This window comes from Danio rerio, chromosome 15 (genome assembly GCF_049306965.1).
Source record: "Danio rerio strain Tuebingen ecotype United States chromosome 15, GRCz12tu, whole genome shotgun sequence".
In the NCBI taxonomy this organism is placed as follows: domain Eukaryota; kingdom Metazoa; phylum Chordata; class Actinopteri; order Cypriniformes; family Danionidae; genus Danio; species Danio rerio.
Genome location: NC_133190.1, coordinates 17,627,501 through 17,646,592, shown reverse-complemented (window position 1 = coordinate 17,646,592; position 19,092 = coordinate 17,627,501). Strand labels below are relative to the sequence as shown.

The following is a 19,092-nucleotide window of genomic DNA, read 5'->3' as shown; positions in this document are numbered from 1 at the left end:
GTAAAACGAAGCCTACTGGGTAACACTGCTGATTGCTTACCTCCATATGGACGGCTTTTTCAGCATGACTGGTTTTCTTGGTAGTTTTGATGAATAGCGGTCCGGCGAAGGATAGTTCCAGAAACCAGGTAAAATGTAACCCCAAAAAAAGCAGCATGAGGTCATGGTAGAAGCATACAGCTGCAATGGCTTTACTATTCTAGTTTGCTTTTGAAAACAATATTGGTTGGGTTAAGAGAAGGGGGTTGGATTGGTCAGTCAATATCAAGCTGATATACTCTTCGGCCACTTTATTATGTCTAACTACCCAATGCAAATGTCTAATTAGCCAATCACATTGCAACCACTCAATGCATTTCAGCATGTAGACATGGTCTAGACGACCTGGTGCAGTTCAAACTGAGCATCAGAATGGGGAAGAAAGAAGATTTTAGTGACTTGGCATGGTTGTCGGTGCCAGATGGGCTGGTCCGGGTATTTCAAAAACTGCTGATCTACTGGGATTTTCCCACACAACCATCTCTAGGTTTCACAGAGAATTGGCTGAAAAAGAGAAAATATTCAGTGAGGGCAGTTCTGTGGGCGCAAATGCCTTGTTGATGCCAGAGGTCAGAGAAGACTGGCCAGCCTAGTTCGAGCTGATAGAAAGGCAACAGTAACTCAAATAACCATCTGTTACAATCGAGGTCTGCATTAGGGTCTGCAGAAGAGCATTTCTGAATGCACAACACGTCCAACGTTGAGGGGATGGGCAACAGCAGGTGTCACTCCTGTCAGCTAAGAGTAAACTGAGGCTACAATTCACACAGGCTCACCAAAATTGGACCATAGAAGATTGGAAAAATGTTGCCTGGTCTGGTGAGTCTTGAGATTTATGCTGCAACATTCAGATGGTAGGGTCAGAATTTGGCGTCAACAACATTAAAGTATGGATCCTTCCTGCTTTGTATCAACAGTTCAGGCTGGTAGTGGTGGGTTTAATAGTATGGGGGATATTTTCTTGGCACTCTTTGGGCCCATCAGTAATTGAGCATTGTGTCAACACCACAGCCTACCTGAGTATTGGTGCTGACCATGACCATCCCTTTATGACCAGTGTACCCATCTTCTGATGGCTATTTCCAGCAGGATAACTTGGCATGTCATAAAAGGTGAATCATCTCAGAATGGTTCCTTGAACATGACAATGAGTTCACTGTACTCAAATGGCCTCCACAGTCACCAGATCTCAATCCAATAGAGCACCTTTGGGATGAGGTGGAACAGGAGATTTGCATCACGGATGTGCAGCCGACAAATCTGCACCCACTGCATGATGCTATCCTCTTAATTTGATCCAATATCTCTGAGGAATATTTCCAGAACCTTGATGAATCTATGCCACGAATAATTAAGGTAGTTCTGAAGGCAAAAGGGAGTCCAATCCGGTAATAGTAAGGTGTACCTAATAAAGAGGCCGGTGAGTGTATAATGCATAACATCAAGCCAACCGGCTTCTTTTACAGATGTGGACAAGAAAGATGTTAAGATTTGCTAAAAATGTATGCAGCAGCCTTTGGTAGATTTATGAGAAATTGTGCATGTGAGAAAATGTGCCCCATGTTCTTGAGATTGTCAAAATTGTAAGAGACTGCAAGAAAATGTGCTCAGGGTACATATTTGTCGGTTCTCGAAAACTTTAGACCTCGGCATATATTAACAATAAGTCTGAGTTGACATTATGCTGTTTATAAATAAAAAAAGCCATATATTTAGCCATATATATAACTGTTGATTGTTAGTTAATGTTAGCTCCATTATAAGCATAATAAGTCCATTATTTGGGAAGATAAATTTTTATTTTCAGTTTTGGCATTATACAATTACTAAAAAAGATGTGATAACTTCCGTTTTGGCGACCCCGAATTAATAAAGGGACTAAGCCGACAAGAAAATTAATAAGTGAATAATAACTTTCGTTTTTCGAAAGTAAAGCATTCTTCTTTTTTTCAGAGGATTTTTATATTTTTATTAAATATAAATGATAAACCAATACAACAAGACCTGTTGTGCGCTGAGCTAGCTACAGCTTGTGCTTTTAACGAGTCATGTTCACATTAAATCAACTTACTTTTAAAAACTACATTACCCAGGATGCTCTAAAGAACATTCCACCAACCAGAGATAACACAACTGTAGCTTTGCCCAATGTCATAAAGCATTGCAAATGACATAATCAGGTTTGTCTATTTGTGCTCTCAAAATACTTATTTGTATAAATTTGTGTATTTTGTATAAACTTCTTTGATACAACAAACTTTATAGGAAGTTTTTTGCAGACATTTTAAATTCAGTTGTGCCATTTGCAATTCTTCATAGGATTGTAGTTATTTTCCCTCATAAATGGATAGTTCACCCAAAATAAAATGCACTTACTATTTACTCGACCACACGTGCTACTTTTATGAGTTTGAACAGAAAATAAGATATTCTGAACTGTTCAAAACATGTCACAACTGACATCCATGGTAGGAAAAACAAATACTATGGAAGTCAATAGTTACAGGCTTTCTGCATTCTTCAAAATATCTTCTTTTGTGTTCACAGAAGAAACTCAAACAGATTTGTGAAGGCAATAAATGGTGAAAGAATTTTTAGGTCTGGATAATATTGCATATATGCAGTAATATTTCATTAATATTAAGAAATGTCTAATTGTAAATGAATATATAGATCTTTATTTCAATGTAAAGCTCATGTTTACAAATGGAACCTTAATGTAAAGTGTTACCAACTCCTGTAATAATGCAGTCAAATCTGTCCAATTACCTGTTGTGAAGAGTGACTGTTCCCACATTTGCTGGAAAGCAAAAAAAGATCAAGAATGTTGTTATGAGAAGAAAAAGCCACAGATACTCTCCCATTTTAAATTGTCATCAATCTCCACTGCTGAGACAATCTGTTTGTGTCGCGTGTGTAGCGACTCTTGGTTCGTGTGGTTTTTTTAATCTGCCAGCCTGCAGAAGCCACCGTATATCCTGTTTATGAACACTATGCATGTCATTGGTCTAGGTAAGCTACCTTACTTCCTGTTTGCCTCCACTAATCTCACCTGTATGGTAGTATTTCCCCCCAAAAAGTTACACAACAACAAAATCTTATCTAAGCTTGTGAGAAAGCATTTGTACTCACCAGACGACAAACAAAAGGATGATCAAGATGATGGAGATGGCAGCAGCCGTCGTGAAGCAGATAGTGATGAATATTACTGTGGGAACAGTTCATTCATTCTAGTGCATTATATGTGTATTATTCCCATGTTGATGACTGATGAGTGCTGAACTTACGGTGTTGAGTCTCTTCACTTGTTACATCCACACGAAGGAAGACTTTGGCCATGTGGTGATGATACGAGACATGGCATATGTACAGTCCTGTGTCCAGTTCGGATGCTGGGGCTGTAAAAACCAATGCCATGCCGACTGTGTGTGCTGCTGAGCCGTCCTCTCTGAAATAAGATGTGTTTAGAGGAACGTCTCAAAGACCACTGATATTTTGGTCCCCAAGAGTTTTGTTTATCTATCTATTGGTCTGTTTAATGTCTTTCCATCCAACAATCATTTTGTCTTTCATTCCATCCCTTGTTTTGTTCATCTATTCATCTGTCTGTCTAGTGTCTTTCCATCCATCCATCCATCCATCCATCTATCTATTTATCTATCTATTTATCTATCTATTTATCTATCTATCTATCTATCTATCTATCTATCTATCTATCTATCTATCTATCTATCTATCTATCTATCTATCTATCTATCTATCTATCTATCTATCTATCTATCTATCTATCTATCTATCTATCATCTATCTATCTATCTATCTATCTATCTATCTATCTATCTATCTATCTATCTATCTATCTATCTATCCATTCAACCATCATTTTGCTCTTTATTCCATCCATTGTTTATCTATCTATTGGTCTGTTTAATGTATTTCCATCCATCATCTTGTCTATCAGTCCATCCATTGTTTTGTTCATATATTTATTCATCTGTCTAGTGTCTTTCCATCCATCAATCTATCCATCCATCCATCCATCCATCCATCCATCCATCCATCCATCCATCATCTTGTCCTTTATTCCATCCATTGTTTTGTTCATCTATTTATTCATCTGTCCGTCTAGTGTCTTTCCATCCATCCATCCATCCATCATTTTGTCTGTCTGTCTATCTATCTATCCATTCATCCAACCATCATTTTGCTCTTTATTCCATCCATTGTTTATCTATCTATTGGTCTGTTTAATGTATTTCCATCCATCATCTTGTCCTTCAGTCCATCCATTGTTTTGTTCATATATTTATTCATCTGTCTAGTGTCTTTCCATCCATCAATCTATCCATCCATCCATCCATCCATCCATCCATCCATCCATCCATCCATCCATCATCATCTTGTCCTTTATTCCATCAATTGTTATGTTCATCTATTTATTCATCTGTCCGTCTAGTGTCTTTCCATCCATCCATCCATCATTTTGTCTGTCTGTCTATCTATCTATCTATCTATCCATTCATTCAACAATCATTTTGTCCTTCATTCCATCCATTGTTTATCTATCTATTCGTCTGTCTAGTGTCTTTCCATCCATCCATCCATCCATCCATCCATCCATCCATCCATCCATCCATCCATCCATCCATCATTTTGTCCCTCAGTCTATTAATATTAATATATTCTATTGGATTTCAGATTTCTTTCATTTAAGAAACTGTTTGGAAACGAGTAGCTTAAACATTAAACTGAATAGCTCCTTTTTATAATGTAAAATCATAAAAGTTAGGGATGAGATGAGATTTGTTTTTCAAAAATATCCTTTTCAAATATACAGCTCACTGAGTCTTATAACATGGGCAATTTAAATCTACAGTATGTAACTTGTCTTTGTCCTAAAATAAAGACTTCCTACAGATTTAAGAGAGCATATTGTGCTAAGGGTATGTAACGAATCCTCATTAAGATCTAGTAAATCCCTTTTTTGAAACATTACTCTTAACAAAACTCCATTCTCTACTGGGTATCATAATGTGTTTTTTTGCACTAACATGATTTAATACATTAATTGACATTTAGTACATGAATGAATAACTATGAATTGCCCATACCTGTAACATATTGTCCAGTAAGATGTTGCATTGCCATGGGCTTGAAGAAGTATCTTCTGATTGGAGAGGTTTTCTTGCAGCTCTACTCGATGCTCACGCTGGCCGTGACTTCTGCGATCAACTGTGGTTTTGTTTAAAACCTCAACAGATGAGATATCTGGGTGAAAGTAAAAGGCAGATTTCATTAAGCAACCAAAATACCTTTACTGAACAAACAATCACAGCAAACACAGAGAAACCCTTACAGAATTTTGGAACTTGTATTGTCCGTCTCTCTTCCCAGTCGAGCTCTCTCTGGACCACACAGATCAAATCCTTCCCCTCGAACTGGTTGAGCTGAAATTCGTAAGTCGAATTGACTTCTACTTTAATTCCATCGTACTTGTACTCAGTGATTGCTTGAACTGCAGCATCGTTTTCAGGAAGGATCCAGGAGATGTTGGGTATGACTCCATAACCGCTGTACCCACACACTGCATGCCAGATATGAGTGTATCTCTCTTCAGCCACAAATGCAAGGATTGCAGACGGCCCTAATAAACAAGATATACTCCTTTCTTAATAATGTGTAGGCCAGTGTTTTATCCTAACTCTTAAAGTCAGCATGCAAGGGAATAGTGTTCATCCATGACAATAAGTTTCCTAATATTGTATTGGATGTGAAATCATTATTTACAATGTTTATTTTGCTAGAGAATAGTGATATTCTTAAGGTGAACAAATAACCTGTGCAAGTTGATCCCTTGAAAAAAAAAGGTTTGTTTTGTTAATCTTTAGTCTGATAATTTGCTTCCATGGCTAGAGTTGCAAATCATTTTGCATTGATGACTATAGCCATAATATTCTTAAACATGCCTCTCTTACCATTAGTTTGCTACTAGGTAATGAGGTAATGCTTCATTTTGATGGTTCATTTGAGTATTAGTAGACTGTCTGCCTAATATCTGTTGATACTGCTCCATTAACAGACATTTAACCGACTATAAGATACTTTGCAAGTACATGTGAATTTACACGAACCCTAAACCCAACCCTAACAGTCTACTTATAATCTAATGACAATTAGTTGGCATGTAGATACAATGTAACTTAAATTTAACAAACGAACCATCAAAATAAAGTGTGACTGGTAATTATGTGCAATAAGATAGCCCTGCCCCCAACTTGATATTTAGTTTTAATTGGACATACATCAACATCCACGTAAAATCTCAGCAACTTATTGTTCACGCTTTTACAGCTTTACGCATGATTTAATGAAATTAATGTTTTTGAAATGTACTGTTTGAAGGCACAGTATGTAATTTTTGCCATTAGAGGGCAAATATTCACAACAAATAAAGGCATAGGATGCATCTATAAGCACCATTGTTCAGTAGTCAGTGCAGTGATCAGGTTTTATGTGCTGTCTCAGTTGCAAAATTGTTGAATTGACAAAAAACTTAGGGCCCTAAATGTCTCACAATGCACTGTGAAAATCAAGGCACATCGATACGCACTACATTCCCTTAAAGGAAGTGTAAAATATGAATTACGTGACTAATTTCATAAAACGCACTGACAAAGGAGAGATGCTTTTCTAAAAATGTATTAATTTATTTTTAACCTTAAACAAACATGGCTAGACAGGTTAGGAAAAAACTAGCAAAAATTAATAATGATTTAATGGTTGAAATGTTGCTGTTAAATGAACCATATTATCATATTATTTAGCTATATTGTAGTATATTGTATATTAAAGTACAATAAGGACATTCTCATGGTCACTGTGTAGTGAACCAAGCTTAATACTACCCTTACCAGTGGCCAAATTCGTGTACACGACCTACTGATGAATGGAGCTAGGGTGCTGACTGACATGCAGCCTTCGTTTGATGATGCCTTGATTAAAATCATAGGAGTTGTTTTCTTCATTACATCCTACAAGACTTACATCCATCACAATCTTTGTCACTGGTTAATATTGATAATTTCTCTTAATTCTTCAAAACATTTGCAATAATGTAATAAAAAAGTCAGCAAAATATACAACACGATTCTTAGTGGTTTTTGGATGTTTTTGAAAATATTGTGCCTTTAACATCAGAAAGATACTCCAATAAAGGTTAATAAGTGAATGATGTTCACTTTTATTTTCATTTTTGGGTCCTTTTATCTTTAAATATTCAGTATGATTATCTTGAGGACAATGTAATGACAAAACTTACCTAAGGATGGGAGGACAATGCTTTTGTTCTCTGGTTTCTCTAACCCCTGAAGCTCGATCGAACAGGTCACGCTGCATCCGCCATGAGTGTAAATAGGAATACGTGCCACGCTCTGAGCAGCAATCATATGACTTGGCTGAAACTGGGTTTGACTCATTTCAAACTGACTGGAGCTGATGTCATTGCCAAGGCACTGTGCAGCCCAGCTAATGGCCACTACTGGAGTCTGGCTCTGCACTGAACACACCAACTGAACGTATGCAACACCACTGTCCCATTCAGTACTGCACTGCAGGGTAATATTGGGTGGAGCTGCAAACAAGAAAAAAACAAACAAATATAATGTGAGAATGTCTGATAGATAGCTAGCTGTGCTTTATTTTATCCATCTATCTGTCATTCAGGAAACCTTCATTCTGTCCATCTATCAAATTGTGCTTATCTGTTCACCCTTCTGTCCATTGTTTTTTCTATCTGTCAATACATCCATTCATTGCTTTGTTCATGCCATCCTTCCGCCCTTCTTTTTGGTTTGTTTGTTTGTTTCTTTCTTTCTTTCTTTCTTTCTGTTTATTGACATTTTGTTCATATCTGCCATCCATCCATCTATCATGATCACGAGTGATCCAGGCTTGCAGCTTCACCCGGAATACAATTCTGTCACTTTATGAAGTACATTTCCCATCATGCAACTCACACACACACCTGTTTCGGTGTCATGAGAAATCGAGTCCCCCCTGACAATTGGGTCTGCCTAGGACCCTGGGTGATCCTTTTGGTTTACTGAAGTTTTTAATAGGTAGTTCGTAGTGCCTGATTTAAAAAAAAATAAACTATATATACATGCTTCTCCGAACAGCAACAGAGAAGGCTTGGCTAAGTGAAAAAATACTTTACTGCATCTCTATTTTTGTTAAACAGATTTTTGTACCTTACCTGGGCTCCAGAGGCAGTTTATAAACTTGTAGCGGAGTTGAACTGGAGTTTGATCGGGATATTCCATTATGCTGCATTATTGACGTCTGCAATCGGGTGCTCTGTTTACGCAACGTTAGCTCTGTTAGCGCGGTAATTTAGACAATAGACTGTTGACAGAGTAACGTTAATGTTCGTTTATAAAGGTTAAAACGATGCTTGTGCAGTTGTGTCGAATAGTATGCACTTATGGGAGTTTTATGGTACGTCTAAATTACTGTCTTTTGCAGACAGCAATGTATTTGCTATAGGCTAGTTAACCTTAGCATAGCTTCCCATCATTTATGAACTTGAAACTCCTCAAATACAGTTGGGCACCGAAATAGAAAAGAGTGAGACGTCTGCTGAGCCATTTCTTGGTCCTCCACCAGTCAAAAAAACAACAAAATAAAACAAACAAAAAAACTTGTTCAAGTTCATTTTACAGTCAGTGGTGCTGCAGATAAAACAAAGTGATACTGTATGTAATGTATGCAAAAGTGAAATCAGCAGAGGCAGAGATATCAAACGTCTGTCAACATCTTTTATGCATATTCATTCATTTTCTTTTTGGCTTAGTTCCTTTATTAATCTGGGGTTGCCACAGTGGAATGAACCGCCAATTTATCCAAAATGTGTTTTACGCAGTGGATGCCCTTCCAGCTGCTACCCAGCACTTGGAAACATCCATACACTCTCTTTCACACACATTAGGGACAATTTACCTATATTGCATGTGTTTGGACTGGGGGAAACTAAAGCACCCGGAGGAAACCCACGCCAACATGGGGAGAACATGCAAACTCCACATAGAAATGCCAACTAACTCGGCCAAGGCTCGAACCGGCAACCTTCTTGCTGTGAGGCGACAGCGTTACTCACTGTGCCACCACGCAACCCTCTATGTAATGTATTATCACATGCACTTAAAGCATCCTCTCCTGATACTGTCTGCCAACCCCCCACAAGCATCAATCCCCTCAATCAGCACAGCCATGATCTGCTAAATTTTCCACAAGCACCAAACCATCAACACAGCCACATTCTGCTCTGGCAAGTCAGTTTACTTTTACTTTTGTTCTGCCAGACCTCCCAGTCAGGGGTTTATTTAGTTTTATTTAGTTAATTTTAGTTTTTGGTATTCTGTGCATTAGAAAGAAGTTCTTTTAAAAAAAGAACAGTTCGTTGAAGTATTATTTGTTTTTATTCTGTCTATTCAGCGTCCTTCAACAAGAACGGTGGTGGTGGGGTTCATAATATTCACAATGGTATTTTAGTTATTGGTTTAACCATGGATGAGGTAAAGGCTTATATGTTTTCAATGACGTTACTTGTTACATGTTCAAAAACATCAACCAATATTGCATATCCATGAGTATTATAATGGGTATAATTAAACAATACTTACACTATAACATAAATTAGAAGTGTAATAGAAAAATATATATATTTTTACGCCATTTTGAATTTCACTCGAATACAAATACAAATACTTTTACCCCTCAACAAATACAAATACAGATACAAATACCGGCTGCTCCGCACATCCCTAATATATATATATATATATATATATATTCTCCAATGGTTTCACACACAGCTGATCAAGGATTCATTACACAGACTATTTATACACCACACCTGCACACACACATAGCTTCTTATTATTGTAACGGCACAAAGCGTTTTCTTGTCCATCCATTCCTTTCTTTCTTTCTTTCTTTCTTTCTTTCTTTCTTTTCTAACTATTTATCCTTTATGCATGCTGCATGTAATCCTGCAACACGCTTGAACATTTCAACCTAACACAGAGAACAACAAGGCATTCTTCACAATGGCTATAGTGATGACAACATCTTACCACACACAGGAAGAGCAATCTGCCGGCTCTCTTGTTCCATGAAGACAGTATGGTTGACTACACACTCAATGACATATTCACGGGTCAAGCATGTAGGCACATTCAACACACTTCTGACAGAAAAGGATCCATTAAAGGATGTGACGTCAGACTGAACAGTACTGTTGATCTCTTGGGGAAGAACCCAGGACACGCTTGCTGCAGGAATTGCATTGGAAGCCAAACACTCAATGCGAATGTGATCAGATTTTTCTACCAAATCCACACTGATATTTGGAGGAAATGTCACTGAAAATCAAATTAGGTCAATGTTAGTATCTTTAGTTGTAGAGCGTACAATTCAGTGTGATGATGAACAGTAAATGTATTACCTGGCAACATGACTTTTGGATTTACTTCAATTGTGAACCTCAGGGAAACTCGATGTTTTCGGTATGAAGCCTGACACAAATACTCTCCAGCAAGATGCACATCTACAGGTCTTCGGATAAAGATATTGTTGCCAACCACATCTACATCCTCAGGCAGTGGTTGGTCTTCCCTGATTAAGTGATACAAAATTGTAGATCAAGCATTCATGCTTTAGTCAGCACACTAGAATCTAAAGTTTTGATTTGAACAATGCATGATAATGTTGATTACATCTATTATTGTCTTGAATATTTTCTTATTTAATTATTATTTCATGCCCAGGCCTGTCAACACTGGGATATAAAAATAAACCATTCTATTACCTTCCTAACCAGGAGCGGACTGGCATACTTTTTGGGCCGGGCTGATCATCGTCTTAGATCTGATCGGCCCATAAAAGGCTTAGCAGTCTATCGTTTTTTCTGCCTTATTATTTGACAATGCTGTGATCTGTGACTCTCTGAAAGTAAGATGGGTTTTTTTCTGACAGACTGACTGGGCAGGCCCATGCGACACTGCAGCCCATTGGTTCTTTTCTTTATTGACATTGGGCTGGCCCAATCACAAACTCCTAGTATTTTGGGCTCTGTGTGAGCGTGCAACGTCGGTGTGTATTTGTCAAAATAGTCGAGGGTCAGAGATGGAGAAGAAACGGATAGGAGGCACAGTGAAACTGCAGGAAACACACTGGCGTTTCATTTAGCAGTTCTGAAAAGTTTTCCGTTCATACTAGTACACGCCTAAAAACGCAAATCCCGTGACCACACATACTCTGCCTCTGCCAAGAGTTGCAGCCAGTAGTTCAGCTGGTGCTTTGAGCATAAACCCTAGGTGAGAGTATAGTGCATGTCGGACAGTTTACAAAGATCTACTGCTGGATCTCATCTCACTATACTTGTTAAATGTAATATTGAATTTATCTTGTTGTCTCTATCTAACGACTCTTCTGTCTTTTGAATCACTTGTTCTCAGGTAACTCTGTTTAGACTGAGTGCAAAGATAAGCTAATATATTAATATATGTAACCATGTACACTGATTCTGCACATTGATTGATTGCTTACCTTTTTTGTACAAATTTATTGTACGTTATACTTTTATAATGGCCATTATTGATTATTAAAACTGATGTTCAGCAAAAGAGACAGGGTAAAGTTCAATCTTTTCAATGAAAGTAAAAGGAGGCAGTTATTTTATAGGCACTGTTTTGTTATAAATATGCAGAGTGCAGATGACGGTCATATAAATATAAAGCTACATGAGGATGTTTGGTGTCTGTTAATCATAATATCAAAATTAAACTAATTTCCTTATATTATGTTTTCATTGTTAAGATAATGAAACAGCAAGCAGGATGAGTTCAATGAGGTTATAAAGTACACTGTTCTCTGTGAGTTTTCTCTGTGAGTATGAGTTTTTGTTATGTTTATTATTTAATATAGGCTGAGTGAATAGTGTATTGAATAAGCTAATTTGGATGTAGTGTATGAGTGTGTGTGTGTGTGTATGTGTGTGTGTGTGTGTGTGTGTGTGTGTGTGTGTGTGTGTGTGTGTGTGTGTGTGTGTGTGTGTGTGTTTTGTGTGTGTGTGTGTGTGTGTGTGTGTGAATAAGTGTGTATGTCTGTTTTCCAATACTGGGTTGTGGCTGGAGGGGCATCTGCTGCATAAAACAAATGCTGGAATTGTTGGCAGTTCATTCCGCTGTGGCAAACCTGATAAATGAGGGACTAAAGCGAAGGAAAATAAATGAATCAAGTGTACTTTTTAGAAGTGTATAAAATCTTTATGGAAAGTATACAACAATTAAATTGAGATTAATGTTTGTATTTATTATATATATATATATATATATATATATATATATATATATATATATATATATATATATATATATATATATATATATATATATATATATATATATATATAACATGCACAGATAGATAGCATTTTGATTGAATGTAGTGGGTCGCTTTGGTCCAAAATGCCAGGACCAATTTTTTGCTCCAGTCCAGCCCTGTTCCTATTCCAGCATATGATTTACACAGCGGATGCCATTCCAGCCACAACCCAGTACTGGGAAACACATATATACTCTCATATTCACACACACTCGTACACTACGGACAATTTTGTTTACCCAATTCACCTATATCGCATGTCTTTGGACTTGTGGGGGAAACCAAAGCACCCAGAGCAAAGTCACGTGAACACTGGGAGAACAGCAAAACTCCACACAGAAATGGTGACTGGTCCAGCTGGGACTTAGACCAGCAACCTTCTTGCTGTGAGGTTATAGTTCTAACCACTGAGCCATCGTGCCACCCCTACTTTTCTAACTGGTTATGCTCATTTAATATAAGCTCTGTTTAAGATTAAATGACAAGGTGGACATGTTTTAATGCTATTACGTGCGTTTGTCTGTTTAACGAAAGCAGCTTGGGGAAATGCATCTATTACATAAATTGACAGATTCTGAGGTTATATAACAGGTTGTATGGCTAATTATATTACATTTAGAGCAATGTGTGCCTCCTGGTTATTCGACGGTACTATGTGTGTAATGAGGATCGCCAATGTGTGATGAGTGGAAGCATAGCCCTCGCCAACGCTGATGCGCACCTCTTGAAAAATGTAACTACACATCGCAACAACGCATAGCGCAAGCTCTGTGATTGGTCGGTTTGGTTTCACTGACGAGTGTGGGCAGGACCAAGAGCTGCGTGAACCCGTTGGAAGTGAGCATCGAGTCTTGTGAAGATGTTTTGTTTTGTGTTTACTTCATGATTAAAGTTGTTGCACGTCCCTCGGTTCCCGCCTCAAGTTTGAGTTTGAGTTACTTCTATAATAAGGTAGCATTCAGGAAAAAAAATAACACCAGCGTAAACTCGACACAGGAATATAATAAAACCCGCTGCAAGCTAGCATTTTGGAAGTGTTATTGCAAAGCAACAGAAACAGCGCCCAGAAGTATAAATGCACGACAATGCGCAAGGCATGCGCCGTGGGTCACGCCGATCACTCAATGCAGAAGTATTAACCAGACTTAATGCCACCTTTCATAAGCTACGTTTCCATTCATCTATTTTTATGCACATTTTGATATGCGCATAAAAAATTGGTTGACAAAATTGCCAAGAAGTATAGAAGTTTAGAAAATGCGCATAACAGAGTAGGATAAACTTTTTATTCAATATAAAGATGTGCAAAAACTACGATGGAAACACTTACCAAACAAAATTCCAGTATGTGCATTAAAAGTCGTTAAAAATTAAATGAGATTTTGTTACAAAAGGTCATGTGATGATAAAATGTGTGTAGATAGATAAAACCAACAGACTGAGCAGAACATGGGAAATGTTGGTTTGGTCATTCTAAACTGCCTTAACCCTTTCAGTATTAGTAATATTCATTCATTCATTCATTCATTCATTCATTTTCCCCAAGGTCGCCACAGCGGAATGAACCCAAAACTTATCCAGCAAGTTTTTTACGCAGTGGATGCCCTTCCAGCTGCAACCCATCTCTGGACAATTTAGCCTACCCAATTCACCTGTACCACGCGTAGGGAGAATACGCAAACTCCACGCAGAAATGCCAACTTAGCCAAGGTTCGCTGTGAGACGACAGCACTACCTACTGCGCCACTGCCTCGCCTTATTAATGATATTATATTATTAATTACCTCCAGAACTGTCAAGAGCGTCTGTGCTCCGCATCTAAAGCCTTCAAACACCACTACGTGTTCACGTCGGCATTGTCTTCTGAGGTACAAGGCATTTGTTAAATAAAGAAAAATTCCCGCAGCTTCTCTGCCGCAGCAAATTATGCTTTTATTTCTGATATTTGGAGCCAGTTATTCAGGAAGTGACGATTTTGTTCTCTTTGTCTTCTTAGATGGAGACTACTTTATTTGCATATCTTTTATGCAGTATTCCATTTTTGTGCCAAAACTTAATTAGCATCTTTGGATGGAACATAGCTATAGATTAGAAATACAGAATAAATGTAGTGAACATTATTTAATTGGATGACATTGAGATAAAATGGTAAAGCTTGAATCATTGGAAAAACAGGAGAGTTGACAGTTATGTTCATGACATACTTATGACTTGCAGGATATGATATTATACAACTAACCTTGAACAGATCATTTTATAACTTGGTACGTTGCCTCTAACATCCATTCCAACTGAAATGTCGAAGTCCCCCTCCTGAAATACCAATACCGTCTGATTCTCACTATTAACAGCATGATCGAAGTCCTTCAGTTGAATATAGGACAGATCTAGATGATAAATAAACCAATTAGGAACAGTTTAAAATATTGCCACTACATGTGTGCAATTGATCCATATAGATACTTTTGGTTGACTTACAGTATATAGGCAAGGTGATTGTCCTAGTGCTTGTGAAAGGGAAAAACATGTAGCCAAAAATGCAAGACACATTTTCTCCTTCATAAGAATCTGATGGAAACCGATATGAACTGACAACCGAGTCTGATTCTGAGATGTCTCTCTGTAAAAGCAACGTGTTTCTAAATTCAGGAAGTTTCCAAGTGATATTAGGATGTGGTCTGCCATCTGTCGCTCTACAGATGACCTCCTGAAAGTCTTCTCCTCCTTCTTGGATCAGGACGGTCTCCATGCTCACAACAGGAGAATCTGTCAAAAAAAGAGAAAAGTGCCAAAAATAACAGGGGAGGTTCATTTTAACACACTTTTCTTCTGTAGGCAAGTGAGAAGAGTTTACAAAGCTGCTGGAGATGCTAACTATAGCTTTACCAAGGACACTGGTCTTAGGCCCCGTTTACACTAGTGTGTTTTAGTTTTAAAACGGCGTTTTAGAATGAAAACGATTCGCGTCCACACTCGCGTTTTACCCAGCGTTTCTGAACTGCTCTCTGTCCACACCAAAACGCTGAAAACGCACATCACGTGACCACACACACACTCTTTGGCAAGCGCTGCAGCCCATCTACCCAGATGAGAGCTCTGCTAGTCGGACTTCTCATCAAGCATCTCCCGCTAGATCTAATCTCTTTATATTTATTAAACACGATATTTCATTCATCTTGTTGTCTTTATCTAACGACATATTCCCTGACTTTGGTCATTGGAATCTATTACTTGTTCTCAGGTAACGTGTTTTGGCTGAGCGCAAAGATAAGTTAATGATTAATGTAAGCACGTACATTCTGTATATTGACTTATCGCTTGCCTTTATTTCCTATAATGTATAAACTTATTGTATGTTATACTTTTATAATGGCCATTATCGATTATTAAAACTGATATTCAGCAAAAGAGAGGGTATGTTTCGTATTTTCACTGAAATTGAAAGGAGACGGTTGTTATCGGCTCCGTTTTGTTATAAATATCCACACAGTGAAGATGATGCTTATTATGCTGAACGACGCCTCAACATTTCTGCTGTCTGTTTAGTTGTTAATATTAAAATGAAAATAGGCAGTTCCTTAAATCATGTTTACATTTTATTGTTGAAAAAGTGAAACAACGTAGCGAGGGTGATGTGAATTAAGTTATAAAGTACACTGTTCCCTTTGAAGATTGGCGCGTGTTCTCGGTATAGTCTGTTTTCCATATCAAACTGAGAAGAAGAAACTGCAGCCTTGATCAAACTTGCGAAGTCTGAACTTACACAGAGAAGATTCAGGACTGAACTGTGTGTGTTAGGCTACTTAATATTGAGGAAAAGCCCCAATCAGAGAGGCAAAAGTCTGCAGCCCCGCCTCCGTTTTCAGATGTCTCCGTTTTCCATCATCAACACTGAGACGGAGCAGCAGCATTTCAGAATGAAAACGGCCTCTCCAGCGTTTTCGAAACGCTCCGTTTTCGGCGCTCGAGAACTCCGGCGTAGTGTGGACGGATGGCGTAACCAAAGCAAAACGTATGCGTTTTTAAACTAAAACGCATTAGTGTAAACGGGGCCTTAGACGTCATGATACAAGAAGGGTGTCTTCACTTAACAACTGGGTGACGTTTGTGTGTAGTATTTCAGTGCAAACCACTTGTATTCTGGCTTGGCTAAATGGTAGGTCCAAAATGCATGGAAATGGCCTAGTTAACATGTTCAACAAAACACCACTACAGCTATGTGTAAAACCTACAACTTTTAGACATGGCATTTATAGATGTGTGTGTACACAAAGATTACAAACCAAAAATTTGTTTCAGTTAATGTTGTGCTAGAATGCAAAAATCAAAGCAGGATGTAATTAAAAGACATTAAATGTACATTTTTAGCAATCAGGGTTAAAAAATGTAATAATTAGTGTAGAACAGCATTTAAACTGGGGATGTTTTAAGATAGGTGAGCACTTTTAGTATGTTTAGTGTCCCTGAATCTCACTTGTATGCTACTGTGGCGAGAGGGCGTGGCCAAGAGCCATGGGAACGGAATGAGGCCGCGTGTAAGTGGATGCACCTGTAGTGCGCACCGGTCTCGAATCCCAAGGAAGGAGCTCTGGACTATAAGAGGAGGAACGATGGCAGAGGAAGTCGAGAGAGAACTGGGCCCAGAGATATTTTATTTTTGCTTTCAGTTTGACGGCAATCTCAGTGAGGAGCTGCTGTCCGTTTGTTTTGGTTTAGACGGCAGTCTCCTTGAGGAGCTGCCGTCACTGTTATTAATAAATAGTTTAAAAACTGTGTTGGTTCTCCGCCTCCTTCTTCCCACACAACGGACTTTATTACAGCTACATTGTATGCTAAATTCTTTATTAAAGACACTAATTTGGATTATTATAATTGAGCAAATTATGAAGTACAGCACATATTTAAATGTGTAACTTTCAGTTTCTAAAGAAAAAAAATTGTGTTCCTGAATCTCACTGCATGCTAGATTGTATGGCAAGTTTTTAATTAAAGACATTAATCTACATTTTTGATCAACTATGGATAAAAGAATGGAACAAATGATGAAGGACAGCATTTAAACTGGTCATTTATTTAGATGTGTGACAACTTTCAGCATTTTTAAAAGCATTTCACATGCCTGAAACTAGGGTTGGGTACTGAAACCCGATGCCATTATAGCACAGGTACCTTGGTAACTGGTATGTACTGGTATTAAATCAGCGTATGAATTTCGGTGCCTAATTTCGGTGCTGCGGCAAGTACATAAAAGAAAGCATCAAAGGGGTGCATGAAAAAAGGCACACATAGGCGTTGTCACAGCATCACTAAACATTTAATTCTAAACAACTTTGAGGAACACGGACAGGCGATATCAGGCGTATTACTAAACATTTAATTCTAAACAACTTTGAGGAACACGGACAGGCGATATCAGGCGTATTACTAAACATTTAATTCTAAACAACTTTGAGGAACACGAACAGGCGATATCAGGCGTTTGTTATTGTCGCTAGGGAACAGACGCACGCAACACGCACAGTGCAGCGCATTCAGCCTGGTTTTCCGGTGGTTTTCGGTGAGCGAGAGTGACACTCTTCAGATCTGCACACGTGAACACGTTCATCCAATTTGCTTAAACTAAGCATTTTAAAGCATATTTTACAAGCAAGGATTCTTACACAGCAACTGTCTTTACAAAAGTTGCGTGTAAGGGGGAAGCATGTCAAACTTAATGACTTTTTTGAGAGCTCAAAGGCAGAGCCTCTCCCACGTGCTTTAGGCATCACGCGCAATCGCTCGCTCTCTCTGTGAAGGTGTTGCGCGCATCTGTTCCCCGCATTCGTCAGAAGTTGATGCCCAAATTGACAAAGGTAATGAAAAGATTAAACAAAATGTTAATTGTTGATGATATTAGACTTCTGTTTTCAATAGCGATTTTAACACTGTAAATATAGGAAATGCAGTCTTGAATTTACAAACAGTCGGCAAGTAGCAAAGAACAGATGTAACACATTGATCAAATGTAATGCTTTGTTTTACCCTGGGTGGGCTCGAACCACAAACTTTCTTTTAACAACTGGACACGCTTACCGATTGCACCACAAAGATTAAGAGAAAGCCTGCTTACAGTGGTAGAAACCCTGAACTTTCCAGGATCTTTGCCCAGTGTATGTATTAGCAGTTTCAAGGCAGCGAAAAGCTTAGTTCATTCCTGGGTGGGTTTGTACCACCAACCATTCAGTTAACAGCCGGACGCGCTAACCGATTGCGCCACAGAGACATAGAGAGGCTAGAGTAGTGGAAATGCTGAACTTTTTCCTTAAAAGGTCTGCTGGATGAACCCAAATGAAAGCTCCTGATAAGAGTGAAAGAGGAAACAGAAACGCACAACATGGAGCTCAATCCCACAATTCTGAAATTAAGAGTCTCATGCTCTATCAACTGAGCTAGCCTTCCCTACTCGTGAAAAGATTCTGCTAAGTCCTGACATCATCTTGTTACGCTGGGCAGAACATGGCCAAGGGTCTATGCCCAGTCCATGTGTAAGCAGTTTCAACAGCAGGACGCGCTAACCGATTGCACCACAGAGACTAAGAGAAAAAACTACATACAGTGGTAGAAACGCTG

At 38.3% G+C, this 19,092-nt stretch overlaps 2 protein-coding genes across 3 annotated transcripts in view; both read right to left on the bottom strand.

The window, feature by feature from the left end:
* c2cd3 (C2 domain containing 3 centriole elongation regulator) overlaps positions 1 to 19,092 on the bottom strand; it is a 453,012-nt gene that overhangs the window by 98,912 nt on the left and 335,008 nt on the right. The gene's annotated exons all lie outside the window — the stretch shown is intronic.
* The window catches only part of si:ch211-149e23.4, a 94,076-nt gene that overhangs the window by 3,761 nt on the left and 71,223 nt on the right, over positions 1 to 19,092 (bottom strand). For both annotated transcript variants that reach the window (XM_073923480.1, XM_001337576.7), the window contains exons 4-13: positions 14,962 to 15,249; positions 14,723 to 14,870; positions 10,544 to 10,713; positions 10,173 to 10,460; positions 7,358 to 7,669; positions 5,396 to 5,683; positions 5,151 to 5,307; positions 3,327 to 3,487; positions 3,172 to 3,247; positions 2,809 to 2,839 (exon numbers count right to left, since the gene is read on the bottom strand). In XM_073923480.1, the coding sequence (XP_073779581.1) occupies positions 2,809 to 2,839; positions 3,172 to 3,247; positions 3,327 to 3,487; positions 5,151 to 5,307; positions 5,396 to 5,683; positions 7,358 to 7,669; positions 10,173 to 10,460; positions 10,544 to 10,713; positions 14,723 to 14,870; positions 14,962 to 15,249 (1,919 nt within the window). The remainder of the gene's footprint in view (positions 1 to 2,808; positions 2,840 to 3,171; positions 3,248 to 3,326; positions 3,488 to 5,150; positions 5,308 to 5,395; positions 5,684 to 7,357; positions 7,670 to 10,172; positions 10,461 to 10,543; positions 10,714 to 14,722; positions 14,871 to 14,961; positions 15,250 to 19,092) is intronic.